Raw genomic sequence first — 14,079 nt, forward strand, 5'->3', positions numbered from 1 at the left:
ACTTATAGAAACTCTATAGCATTCAACGAGCAGGTCGGTGATAAAACTACTTCAACCGAGGAAGGAAAATATGAAGTGTTTCTAAAGTGTGAACACGACCCCAATCTTATCTAACATTCCTCTCCTTCAGCCTGTGGTCACTGTGCCGAAGACAACCTGCCACGAGGTCACTGAGGAGTCCACAACCACAGACGCACCTGGCGCCGCTGGAGAAGAGGAACGGGATGGACGAGTGGAGGGCCTCAACATGGGGACGTTTCTGACGGTGGACGAGGTGGGACAGGTGGAGGAGGACGGGGAGAAGAGGTCTGCTGAGAACGGTAAGCAACATACTGTATATCACTGCTTGTCTTGTGAAAGCCCGTCATTGTAAATAAAATCTGTTCTGCTGTGTTTACCTGTGTAAATAAATGTGTTTTTTTTATGAAGATATGGTAGGAAACTGGCCAGTGGAGATAAGAAACCAACTTTATGTTAAGTCAATCTGCAACATATTTGTCTGAGGAGACTGGATTGTGTTCAGTAGCGGAATGTTCTGAAATGGAAAATAAATTAGTGGTTTGGTCAAGTTTAGGTAGTCCCTACCTGATCTTTTTTTCTGAGGTATATATCGTCTTGTTTGCCACAGGAGGAAAAAGACTACAGGGAGAATGTTGTTTTGAGATATGGTAGCCAGCCTACTGTATGCATAGTAGTGGTTGAGTTGGCCACCTGCCTTTTTGTTAAGTGGTCAATGAATGGTAACCTGGTTTACATAGATTAGTGGTTGTGGTCATTGTAGAGGATTGGTGGTGGCGAGGTCAGATAACCAATTGTATGTAGTAGAGGTGTAATGATACAAGCATTAGTACTGAACCGTTCAGTATAGGGACCTCAGATTGGTCTGCACTGTGAACCCAAATGAATAGATAAATAAAACATCTGTGTGTACACAGTACCAGTCAAGTTTACACACCTACTCATTCCAGGGTTTTTCTTTATTTGTATTATTTTTTACATTGTAGAATATTAAAGTCATCAAAACAATTAGATAACACATACAGAATCATGTAGTAACCAAAAGAGCGTTAAACAAATCAACGTTTATTTGAGATTCTTCAAAGTATCCAGCCTTTGCCTTGACAGCTTTGCGCATTCTCTCAACCACCTTCATAAGGTAGTCACCTGGAATGCATTTCAATTAACAAGTGCGCCTTGTTAAGTAAATTTGTAGAATGTGTTTCCTTATTGCTTTTAAGCCAGTCAGTTGTATTGTGACGAGGTAGGGGTGTGTCGTAACGTTGTATTGATTAATGTGACAACAGCAGTTTATAATTACGTGATTTAATGAGTCAGGTATTAACTCGTTAACCTGGGGGCACCATGGGAGAGATTTGGCTGAGTTTCTATTTCTCAAAATAACTCTTATCAGAAAATCGATTTCACAACAGTCGCTAATTAATTTCCTCTACAGTCTCATTCTGAATGTTGCATAATCTGCACAAACCCGATTCCCACAACAAAAAAAAGTCCGTACCACACCAATTGAGTTGATCATTTTAGCTTGTTAGTAAATAAATAATAATATAAGATACGGTCTAGGCTATTGATTAGAACTTAGTTCAATGAAACAGGTCCCTAGCGTGCCAACACAATATGACACGTGTTGCACAAAATTAGGATTTCAAAAGAGAAAGAGTGCACGAGAGAAAAGCACACTTGGGTACATTTGTAAACTATGCTTAGTTTAACCCTAACCTTGCCCCGAACTGCCACTGTTATGGGTCAGAATACAATGATGTAATTACTTGTCGAAGGTCTCTGAAGGGGTGTCTCCTCGTGGCCCGAGTTCCGACTTCTCCTCTGATAGCAACACTTCTGTTGTTATCGGGTGTAACCCTCTGATTGTCCACACAATGTCGGTGTCCTTTCTCTTAGTGGTCTGTTTCCTCGCCCTTGTTCTGAAAGCAGGGTCTTCTGAGGACGGCTAATCAGCCATATAGGGGTTCCAGCATGAGAATGAAAGCAGTGTAGACACACGATTCCTTGGAGAGAATAACCGTGTGGTCCTGCTTGAATTTACCCTCAGTCACAGCTCCTCATCCGTAGCATCGATTGTTAAAAGGTTCCTTTGTCGTCTTCAACCTCGTGTTGCGTTTTGGTGTTACAACTAATCGGACCTTGGCTGCAGCTCGTGGTCACTTAGTTAAAATGTTAATTCTTAACTCACATGTTTTATACCCTCAGGTCAGAAATGGGTCTTTCCGCCTTTAGGGCAAGTTCTCTGGGCGTAACTAGTTACGAGACAAGTTCTGGATTTTACTCAGATCCAATTTAGACAACTGACTTCACATTTCATCTTTAAAAACCATTCTCTTTGATCTGGACATGTTTTCCACACACCACACTATGCCAACATCAAGTACTTGTTGTGAAAACTCTTCAAGTTACAATGTTTTCGATTATAACGTCTTCATTTAACTTATGATAACAAAAACAACATTCATTTTCATATTCCGTCTGTCGTCATGACTACCATTTTGTCTGATGAAACATCTTGTCTAAAAGTCCATTTATTGCATGTTAGGTAGGTTCTCCATAGGCCCATCATACATTCCATTCCTCCATACTGAGAGGACAAATACATTTGTCTGCTGCTTTAAGATTTACAATGGGCGTGAGGTGTCTCAAATCCCCCACCTCCATACCTCTCGATCTCTCCCCCACTGGTGGAGACCCGAACAGGCCATTCATGACAGGTGGTATACAAAAGAGAGCCCTATTTGGTAAAAGACCAAATCCATAATATGGCAAGAACAGCTCAAATAAGCAAAGAGAAACGACAGTCCATCATTACTTTTAAGACCATAAAGGTCAGCCAATCCAGATAATGTCAAGAACTTTGAATGTTTCTTCAAGTGCAGTCGCAAAAACCATCAAGCGCTATGATGAAACTGTCTCTCATAAGAAACCGCCACAGGAAAGGAAGACCCAAAGTTACCTTTGCTGCAGAGGATAAGTTCAAAGCAAAGAAACCACTACTAATGGACACCAATAAGAAGAGACTTGCTTGGGCCAAGAAACACGAGCATTGGACATTACATCGGTGGAAATCTGTCCTTTGGGTTGAGTCCAAATTTGTGATTTATTTTTTTGTTGGTGTTCCAACCTCCGTGTCTTTGTGATGCTGAGTAGGTGAACTGCATGTGTGGTTCCCACTGTGAAGCATGGAGGAGTACGTGTGATGGTGTGTGGGTGCTTATTATTATTTACGATGACGGCCTACCCCGGACGACGCTGGGTAAATTGTGCACCGCCCTATGGGACTCCCAATTACGGCCAGATGTGATACAGCCTGGATTCAAACCAGGGACTGTTGTAACGCCTCTTGCACTGAGATGCAGTGCCTTAGACCACTGTGCCACTCAGGAGCACTTCACCAGCATGGCTACCACAACATACTGCAGGGATATGCCATCCCATCTGGTTTGCGCTTAGTGGGACAGTCATTTGTTTTCAACAGGACAATGACCCAAAACACACCTCCAGGCTGTTTAGAACCTCTTGAAACTAGGGGGCACTATTTTCATTTTTGGAAAAATAACGTTCCCAAAGTAAACAGGCTATTTTGTCAGGACAAGATGCTAGAATATGCAAATAATTGACAGCTTAGGATAGAACACACTCTAACGTTTCCAAAACTGTAAAAATATTGTCTGAGTATAACAGAACTGATATTGCAAGCGAATGCCTGAGAAAAATCCAATCAGGAAGGGACTCTTATTTAGAAAGCTCTGTGTTCCTATGCGTCCCTATTGAGCAGTGAATGGGATATCAACCAGATTCCTTTTTATATGGCTTCCCTAATGTGTCTAGTGTCACAATACATAGTTTCAGGCTTTTATTTTGAAAAATGGGCCTAAACGACAACATTGCGGCAGTGGTCAGCTGGAGGCTCTGAGTGTTTTATGCGTAAAGGACAAATGCGACCATTGTTTCTCTTTCCTACTAAGAAGCCACCTGTCCCGGTTGATATATTATCGAATAGATATTTGAAAAACACCTTGAGGATTGATTATAAAAAATTATTTTTCAACCAAACGTGAAGTACAAACGGAGGTATTTCGGCTATAAAAATAATATTTATGGGACAAAATGAACATTTGCTGTCTAACTGGGAGTCTCGTGAGTGAAAACATCCAAAGCTCATTAAAGGTAAACGATTTAATTTGATTGCTTTTCTGATTTTCGTGACCAAGCTGCCTGCTGCTAGCTAGGCATAATGCTATGCTAGGCTATCGATAAACTTACACAAATGCTTGTCTTGCTTTGGCTATAAAGCATAATTTCAAAATCTGAGATGACAGGGTGATTAACAAAAGGCTAAGCTGTGTTTCAATATATTTCACTTGTGATTTCATGAATATGAATATTTTCTAGTAATATTTTTTGTCTGTTGCGTTATGCTAATTAGTGTCAATTGATGACAATTCTCCCTGAAAGTGTTCGAGTCACATTACCAACTTCGCCTTCTCGCACTCATTTTCACCAAACAGGTAGTACCCGCTTCCATATAAGCAAGCTAAAGCTGAAGTAGTCCATGTATTGGCCAATGCACCCATGTGTTGCGCTTACTACAGATAGACAGAGAGCTACTTAGCAGTCACATTACCCAGGAGTGGGAAATGAGAAGTACGGTGCTACAGATACGCCCCTCTTTATGAGAGTAAAATTTTTATTTTTTATTTCACCTTTATTTAACCAGGTAGGCTAGTTGAGAACAAGTTCTCATTTGCAACTGCGACCTGGCCAAGATAAAGCATAGCAGTGTGAACAGACAACAGAGTTACACATGGAGTAAACAATTAACAAGTCAATTAGAAAACAAGTCAATAATTGTGTGCAAAACAGTAGAATAAAAAAAAGTGCTGCTGCTCCAGACTGTTCTGTCTATATCGACCATTGGTGTGAACATTTGAACATCTTGGCCATGTTCTGTTATAATCTCCACCCGGCATGAGGAGGTAGGTTTCTTCCTAGGTTTTGGCCTTTCTAGGGATAGCCACCGTGCTTCTACACCTGCAAGGCTGGGTTTTGCAGCATTAACACTGGCTATATAAATAAATTTGATTTGATAAATGATCAGATGGTCATGTACAGGTAGAGATATTGGTGTGCAAAAGAGCAGAAAAGTAAATAAATAAAAACAGTATGGGGATGAGGTAGGTAAAAATGGGTGGGCTATTTACCGATAGACTATGTACAGCTGCAGCGATCGGTTAGCTGCCCAGATAGCAGATGTTTGAAGTTGGTGAGGGAGATAAAAGTCTCCAACTTCAGCGATTTTTGCAATTCGTTCCAGTCACAGGCAGCAGAGAACTGGAACGAAAGGCGGCCAAATGAGGTGTTGGCTTTAGGGATGATCAGTGAGATGCACCTGCTGGAGCGCGTGCTACGGATGGGTGTTGCCATCGTGACCAGTGAACTGAGATAAGGTGGAGCTTTACCTAGCATGGACTTGTAGATGACCTGGAGCCAGTGGGTCTGGCGACGAATATGTAGCGAGGGCCAGCCGACTAGAGCATACAAGTCGCAGTGGTGGGTGGTATAAGGTGCTTTAGTGACAAAACGGATGGGTGTATATAAGTGCATATTTTTCTCTTTGTTCAAAACATTATAGCATGAGCCATGTTTACATATTGATCTTTACAAGTATTACTTTTACAAGTGACTGAGTGTTGTTGAGTAATCCTGTGTTTTCAATCACGAAAATCTGAAGTGTTATTCCTGATTGTGCATTATGACTCATTAAACAACGGGTGGGTCTAATGCTGATTGGTTAAAATCGTGTTCCAGACAGTTTCTGTTCCAGAAGTTAACACTGGCTAAATCTATGACATTAAAATGCCAATTTCTTTTGGTTACACCTGACTGCGAAATCCAGTCTCATCAGTCAAGCAATTTATAAACTTGATCTGCACTATTAAAAAGCATCTAGACATTATCTCACGTTTCTTTTAGACTAACATTTAGTTTTCAACAGCAGAGATTTGTTTAAACATTGCTGTCTCTGACATTTTCAACATTGTTTCAACATTCAAATCCAATCTCCAGCTTTCCCAATAGTAATGAACGTCGGGAAACAGGGACGATGGAGGCAGGCAGTGTTTCTCAGCCAGTCGAATTCATGAATCAGCTGGCATCTCTTATAGATCTAAACTTGGGAAAAAAAGAAAAGTCCCTTCAGGATCATGTTTTTTTTATTTTTATAAAATAATTTATAAAAATCCAAATAACTTCACAGATTTTCATTTTAAAGGGTTTATACACTGTTTCCCATGCTTGTTCATTGAACCATAAACAATTCATGGACCTGCACCTGTGGAATGGTCATTAAGATACTATCAGTTTACAGACGGAAGGCAATTAAGGTCACAGTTATGACAATTTTAGGACACTGAAGAGGCTTTTCTACTGACTTTGAAAAACGCTGAAAGAAAGCTGCCCAGGGTCCCTGCTCATCTGCGTGAACGTGCCTTAGTCATTATGCAAGGAGACATGAGGACTGCAGACGTTGCCAGGGAAATAAATTGCAATGTACTGTGGGACACCTAAGACAGCGCTACAGGGAGACAGGACGGACAGCTGATCGTCCTCGTAGTGGCATACCACGTGTAACAACACCTGCATAGGATCATCTGAACTTTAAAAAATATATATATTTTTTTCCCACCTTTTATTTAACCAGGTAGGCCAGTTGAGAACAAGTTCTCATTTACAACTGTGACCTGGCCAAGAGTGATACATGTGCAGATGATGATGATGATGTGCAAGTAGACATACTTGTGTGCAAAAGAGCAACAACAACAAAATATCACACCTGCGGAACAGGTACAGGATGGCAACAATAACTGCCCGAGTTACGCCAGGAACGCACAATCCCTCAGTGCTCAGACTGTCCGCAATAGGCTGAGAGAGGCTGAACTGAGGGCTTGATTTTGGAGGTGGAGGGTCCGTCATGGTCTGGGGCGGTGTGTCACAGCATCATCGGACTGAGCTTGTTGTCATTGCAGGCAATCTCAACGCTGTGTGTTACAGGGAAGACATCCTCCTCCCTCATGTGGTACCCTTCCTGCAGGCTCATCCTGACATGACCCTCCAGCATGACAATGCCGCCAGCCATACTGCTCGTTCTGTGTGTAATTTCCTGAAAGAATGAAGGAATGTCAGTGTTCTGCCATGTTCAGCGAAGAGCCCGGATCTCAATCCCATTGAGCATGTCTGGGACCTGTTGGATCGGAGGGTGAGGGCTAGGGCCATTTCCCCCCACAGAAATGTCCGGAACTTGCAGGTGCCTTGGTGGAAGAGTGGGGTAACATCTCACAGCAAGAACTGGCAAATCTGGTGCAGTCTGGGGAGGAGATGCACTGCAGTACTTAACGCAGCTTGTGGCCACAACAGATACTGAGTGTTGCTTTTTGATTTTGACCCCCCTACACATGTTAGGTTTCCTGAAAATATACGCAGTTGACAGTGAGGGGACGTTTATTTTTTTTGCTGAGTTTATATACACACAAATGTCATTGAGAAATGGTCAAACGAAACAAATTGCAGCTAGCTTGCAATCTTTCCAGCTCAAGTTTTAAGTGATTGTGTTAGCTGTGTTGTTGGCTAGCTCCCCTAAACAACAGTGCCCTGAAGAGTGAAGCAATTTTTATTTTATTTAATAAAAAATAGTGTTGGTATTCCAGATTCCATATGTGTTCATTAGGTGAATGCCAGAGAAGCCTGTGTTGAGGATATATTGGCACGGGTGTTGTTAGGTCTGTGTCAAACACCGGCTCGAGGGCATTATAACCTTTATAAAACAGGTTACCAACATATTCAAAAAATAATTTACATATTTTAATTAACGTTATTTTGATGAATTTATTCATACTAATTTTCATTCTTCTATACAACATATAGTCCCAACACAAATCTGGGGTTTCTACCCAAGCCGGCTGGTCGTTCATTCTATCAGTTGCCAGAGATGCGATCCAGTCGTTCAGTCTATTTGTTCTATGGACACAACCCAGTTGTTCTCTCTAAAATGTTCCATTGCCATACTGGCTGGCAACGTTCTTCGCCATAGGTGGTTAGCTAGCAAGCAAGGAAAAACTTAGACACGTCAAAAAGTGCAACCAGAAAAACAGCTGCCGTAAGTAGCTGCATTTGCATAAACTGATTTCTAGTGACATTGATTTGGATACATTGATAACAATGAGCTAATGAGGTGCAATTTCACCTGGCATAGAAAATATGTTACAGTAATGTTTGTCATTTCATTTTCCCACTCTACCAAAACTGAACCGTGGCCCCAACACCGCAATACGTACCTAACCGTGGGTTTGGTGAACCGTTACAGTCCTAGTATGTAGATCAATAGTAGCTATGGCAACCACTATACGACTAGATGATAAAATGTGTTAGAGGTGAACTCGGCCAAATCAATGGTGGTAGCAAGCTCATGTTAACCTGGTTACCAGTCTGTTTTGTGTTATGCCACTCCTCCTCATCGCAAACATGGCAGGATGGCACGAAAAGCTGGGTTCTTTGAGAAGTTGTAGAAAAATATGGTTGGTTGACGGCCTGAAACCACATCAGTTGGATTGTTTTTAAGGTGTCTTTTTTTTTATTTTGAATTCATGCTTTAAAACTTGAATTATAATTTTTTCCCTTCCTTGTAAGGACATTCTGGTGACCTGTCAGGTCTAGGAAAACTCAAACAGAACAGTTAAGGTCTCAGTGATGACCCTGCCCCTTCCTCCATCTTCTCTTTCATCTCAGTGGAGTCGAAGCGAAGGAGGACATCTCAGGAGGAGAGAGAGGAGGAGACGGCGAGGAGGAAGATGAAGATGGAACCCCTCTTTTATAAAGACTACAGCATCCCTCCCTTCAACCCTGACAGCCCTGTCGGTAAGACTCAAATGATGCTGCGTTTGACAATGAACTAGTTGTTGAAATTGATTAGGGTGGCCCTAATGATACATTTGTCAAGCTTATCGATTGTCAGAATAGTGTGTGTGTTTACATCGGTCCCATAGTATAATCACATGTCATTTGTATATGTTAAAGTAGGTTTTGTTTCTGGTCTGTTTGATCACTTATCAGGCATGGAGTTTCTGGTCCCCAAGTCAGGCTTCTTCTGCAAGGTGTGTTCTAAGTTCTATAGCGGAACTGACGAGGCTGAGAAGAACCACTGCAAGACCCTCAAACACCATCAGAACCTGGAGGTGAGAACCCAAAACAACCAATCAGCAACAACACTGACAAATCAACCACCAATCAGAAATAACATTTTGACAACCAGTGAAGGGGTCAATTCCATTGAGTAAATTCCTATGGCAAAACAAATTTGGAATTTCAGTTTGCTTCCTGAATTGAAACTGTTTTATTGCTTTTATTGTCCAGGTGTTAAGTGTTTTGATAATTAATACATTGATACTCAGGAGTGGGGAGGAGATGATGGAATGTGTCCGGTCATGGAAACCATCAGCTTAAGATTGGCAGCAGTGACGGTGTCTCATGGAACCCATATGTTCCACATAGAATCAACATGATCTAGTAAGTAAGATACTCACTCATGATTTTATTTTTATTCTTCTACAGAAATCCCTGGAGAAGTGGAGAGTGAAGAAAGACTGACTCCGTGATGAGCTGAAGAGTTAAATATTGACTGTCTGTGTCCCAACCACGGACTGATTCATTCCTGTCTTAACTCTTTTCCCACTTCCTTGTTTTTGTTTTTCTTCCCCATGGGTCCAATATCACTCACTCACTCACACACAACTATAACTGTTTCTTTTTGTTAGTTATTTTCCCATGATATAGAAGACAAGTGACTCAATAGAGAGAAATTAAAGTAGAAACCAGTGTACAATGAAAATAAAGTGTTTTATTCAATCGCTGTGTCTTTGTTTTGAAATTGAAACCATCCTTTGAAGACATGTTTGCCAGAGTCACCTTTTACCCTTATTCAATACATCTTTATTCATCCCCACCAGGGCAATTCTGTCTATATACTTACGCATTATCCTGATTTGAATACTGTTAATTCAGCAGTGTGGTGTCCATGCACACAAAGGGAAATGTACTGATTTCCATGTTCAAGTCATGCATGGACCATTAGCTTCCCCTAGCTAGCCACTGTGCTAAAACGGCTAACCTCCTGTTACCATGGAAATATATTAGACTTGGCTTTAGTTAAGGTATTGTGCTCTTTTATATACTGTAGCTATTTCAAATCCATACATTCCAATGACTCACTACTTCACTGCAACAGTTGATTTCTGTAAAAGAGAATTCTGTCAACATAAAAAAAATTACAACAAACAAAACATGTTTTTTATTGTTTCTGATCACTGACAACAATGAGACAGCCGAGTGGGAGGAGATCGGAGAACTGGCACTGTGGTGCCAGGACAACAACCTCTCAATGTGAGAAGACAAAGGAGCTGATAGTGGACCATAAGAAAAGGAGGGACGAACAGGCACCCATTAACATCGACGGGTCTGAAGTGGAGCAGGTCGAGAGTTTCAAATTCCTTGGTGTCCACGTCACCAACAAACTAACATGGTCCAAACACACCATGACAGTTGTGAAGAGGACAGGACAACCCCTTTAGCCCCTCAGGGAACAGAAAAGATTTGGCATGGGGTCCACAGAAAATAATACCGCTGCACCATCGAGAGCATCCAGACAGGTTGAATTGCCTGATAGTGATCAAACAGACCAGTACATCACTGGGACCAAGCTTCCTGCTCCAGGACCTATATACAGTTGAAGTCAGAAGTTTACATACACCTTAGCCAAATACATTTAAACTCAGTTTTTCACAATTCCTGACATTTATTCCAAGTAAAAATTCCCTGTGTTAGTTCAGTTATGATCACCACTTTATTTTAAGTATGTGAGATAGAATAATAGAACGGTTATTTCTGCTTTTATTTCTTTCATCACATTCCCAGTGGGTCAGAAGTTTATATACACTCGATTAGTATTTGGTAGCATTGCCTTTAAATTGTTTAATTTGGGTCAAATGTTTTGGGTATTCTTCCACAAGCTTCCCACATTAAGTTGTGTGAATTTTGACCCCCTCCTGACAGAGCTGGTCAGGTTGTAGGCCTCCTTGATCGCACACGCTTTTTCAGTTCTGCCCACACATTTTCCACACAAAGTAATTTGACTTTGTTGTCCTTAAGACATTTTGCCACAACTTTGGAAGTATGCTTGGCGTCATTGTACATTTGGAAGACCCATTTGTGACCAAGCTTCAACTTCCTGACTGATGTCATGAGATGTTGCTTCAATATATCCACATTTTCCCCAAAGCACACACATCCCTGGGTCGCTCGTGTTTTCAGTTCGCTGCAGCTAGCGACTGGAACGAGCTGCAACAAACACTCAAACTGGACAGTTTTATCTCAATCTCTTCATTCAAAGACTCAATCATGGACACTCTTACTGACAGTTGTGGCTGCTTTGCGTGATGTATTGTTGTCTCTACCTTCTTGCCTATTGTGCTGTTGTCTGGGCCCAATAATGTTTGTACCATGTTGCTACCATGTTTTGTTGCTACCATGCTGTGTTGTCATGTGCTGCTGCCTTGCTATATTGTTGTCTTTAGGTCTCTCTTTACATAGTGTTGTCTCTCTTGTTGTGATGTGTTTTGTCCTATTTTTTTAAATTTAATCCCAGCCCCCGTCCCCGCAGGAGGTCTTAACTGACTTGCCTTAAGTAGGTGATCTCTATCAAGACACCCATGTCGACTGTATTCCCACTGTGAAGAGGAGCAATGCTGCAGCAACATCAGTTTCTACTTCTACTACTTTGTCATGTTCCATATTTGAAAGGAGACATCCCTCAGTTATAGAAGATGGTTGTCATATACTGTGCTTGTATCAATCTGAATGATTCTGTTGTGCCATTTCAATGGAGAGCACCTTCACCTTGTCATGAAAAAAGTGTCCCATTAAACCTAATGAATCATGTTAAATGTATACTGAACAACAATATGCAACTATTTTAAATATTTTAGTTACAGCTCATAAGGAAATTGGTCAATTGAAATTAATTCATTAGGCCCTAATCTGGGAATGCAGAGATACTGTATGTACAGTGGGGCAAAAAAGTATTTAGTCAGCCACCAATTGTACAAGTTCTCCCACTTAAAAAGATGAGAGGCCTGTAATTTTCATCATAGGTACACTTCAACTATAACAGACAAAACGAGAAAAAAAATCCAGAAAATCACATTGTAGGATTTTTTATGAATTTATTTGCAAATTATGGTGGAAAATAAGTATTTGGTCAATAACAAAAGTTTATCTCAATACTTTGTTATATGCCCTTTGTTGGCAATGACAGAGGTCAAATGTTTTCTGTAAGTCTTCACAAGGTTTTCACACACTGTTGCTGGTATTTTGGCCCATTCCTCCATGCAGATCTCCTCTAGAGCAGTGATGTTTTGGGGCTGTTGCTGGGCAACACGGACTTTCAACTCCCTCCAAAGATTTTCTATGGGGTTGAGATCTGGAGACTGGCTAGGCCACTCCAGGGCCTTGAAATGCTTCTTACGAAGCCACTCCTTCGTTGCCCGGGCGGTGTGTTTGGGATCATTGTCATGCTGAAAGACCCAGCCACATTTCATCTTCAATACCCTTGCTGATGGAAGGAGGTTTTCACTCAAAATCTCACGATACATGGCCCCATTCATTCTTTCGTTTACATGGATCAGTCGTCCTGGTCCCTTTGCAGAAAACAGCCCCAAAGCATGATGTTTCCACCCCCATGCTTCACAGTAGGTATGGTGTTCTTTGGATGCAACTCAGCATTCTTTGTCCTCCAAACACGACGAGTTGAGTTTTTACCAAAAAGTTATATTTTGGTTTCATCTGACCATATGACATTCTCCCAATCTTCTTCTGGATCATCCAAATGCTCTCTAGCAAACTTCAGACGGGCCTGGACATGTACTGGCTTAAGCAGGGGGACACGTCTGGCACTGCAGGATTTGAGTCCCTGGCGGCGTAGTGCGTTACTGATGGTAGGCTTTGTTACTTTGGTCCCAGCTCTCTGCAGGTCATTCACTAGGTCCCCCCGTGTGGACAAGAAGTACACAACCTTTACCACACCGATTGGACTTTATGAGTACAATTTGCATTCCACAAGGTCTGTGTAGCAGCCTAGCCTCTTTCATGAGAATGATGTTAAGTATATTTGGGGACCTAAATATCTCAAATCTCTTTTGTTACCTAGATGACTTGTTGGTCTTTGCACCCACCGAGGAACAGGCTCTACAGCGACTTGAAGTTGTGTTTAGCCACCTAAGAGCAAACGATCTCAAACTAGCACCCAAGAAGTGTCACTTCCTACGAAGTACAGTGAAATTCCTCGGACATATCATTAAAGAGGATGGTGTGTCAGTGGATCCTGAGAAGGTGGAGGACATTGACGGATGCAGTCCCTCTGCTCGGGGGCTGAAATCCTTCTTGGGTATGGTATTATATTACCAGTACTTCATTCCTGACGGTTAGACCATAGTCAGACCTTTGTTTGCACTCATTGGGGGTCAAAAGAGAAAAGGAAGAGATGGGAAGAAGGGCAACAGTGGGATTTTCCGTAAGCTGACGCTATCGGATTGGACCGAGGAGTGTGCCGTTGTATTCCAGAAGCTGAAGGATGGTCTTTTGAATTATGTTGTGCTAGCTCACCCTGATTTCGAGAGGCCGTTCAATCTCTTCACTGACGTTTCTTTGGATGGTCTCAGGGCTGTACTTTGTCAAGTGCCTGAAGGTGAAGATAAAGCAAGGCCCATAGCATTCACGAGCAAGACCCTGAGTAAGTCGCAGAGAAGGTATCCGGCACACAGACTTGAATTTCTAGCACTGAAATGGAGTGTGTGTGTGAGAAATTCACTGTCTGGACAGATAGTAACCCGTTAACGTACATCATGACAAAACCCAAGCTGGACGCTTGCGAGCAAAGACGGGTTGCCAAGCTGGCACTGTACAACTTTGATTTGAAGCGTATCCCAGGCAGCAAGAATACAGTAGCAG

At 41.8% G+C, this 14,079-nt stretch overlaps 1 protein-coding gene across 3 annotated transcripts in view; it reads left to right on the forward strand.

The window, feature by feature from the left end:
* Positions 1 to 9,924, forward strand: part of LOC112241934 (zinc finger protein 638-like) — a 28,532-nt gene extending 18,608 nt beyond the window's left edge. For all 3 annotated transcript variants that reach the window (XM_042317334.1, XM_042317336.1, XM_042317335.1), the window contains 4 exons: positions 131 to 320; positions 8,809 to 8,937; positions 9,133 to 9,254; positions 9,631 to 9,924. In XM_042317334.1, the coding sequence (XP_042173268.1) occupies positions 131 to 320; positions 8,809 to 8,937; positions 9,133 to 9,254; positions 9,631 to 9,666 (477 nt within the window). In that variant the 3' untranslated portion in view covers positions 9,667 to 9,924. The remainder of the gene's footprint in view (positions 1 to 130; positions 321 to 8,808; positions 8,938 to 9,132; positions 9,255 to 9,630) is intronic.
* Positions 9,925 to 14,079: the final 4,155 nt, after the last annotated feature.

This window comes from Oncorhynchus tshawytscha, unplaced genomic scaffold, assembly GCF_018296145.1.
Source record: "Oncorhynchus tshawytscha isolate Ot180627B unplaced genomic scaffold, Otsh_v2.0 Un_contig_963_pilon_pilon, whole genome shotgun sequence".
Lineage (NCBI taxonomy): Eukaryota > Metazoa > Chordata > Actinopteri > Salmoniformes > Salmonidae > Oncorhynchus > Oncorhynchus tshawytscha.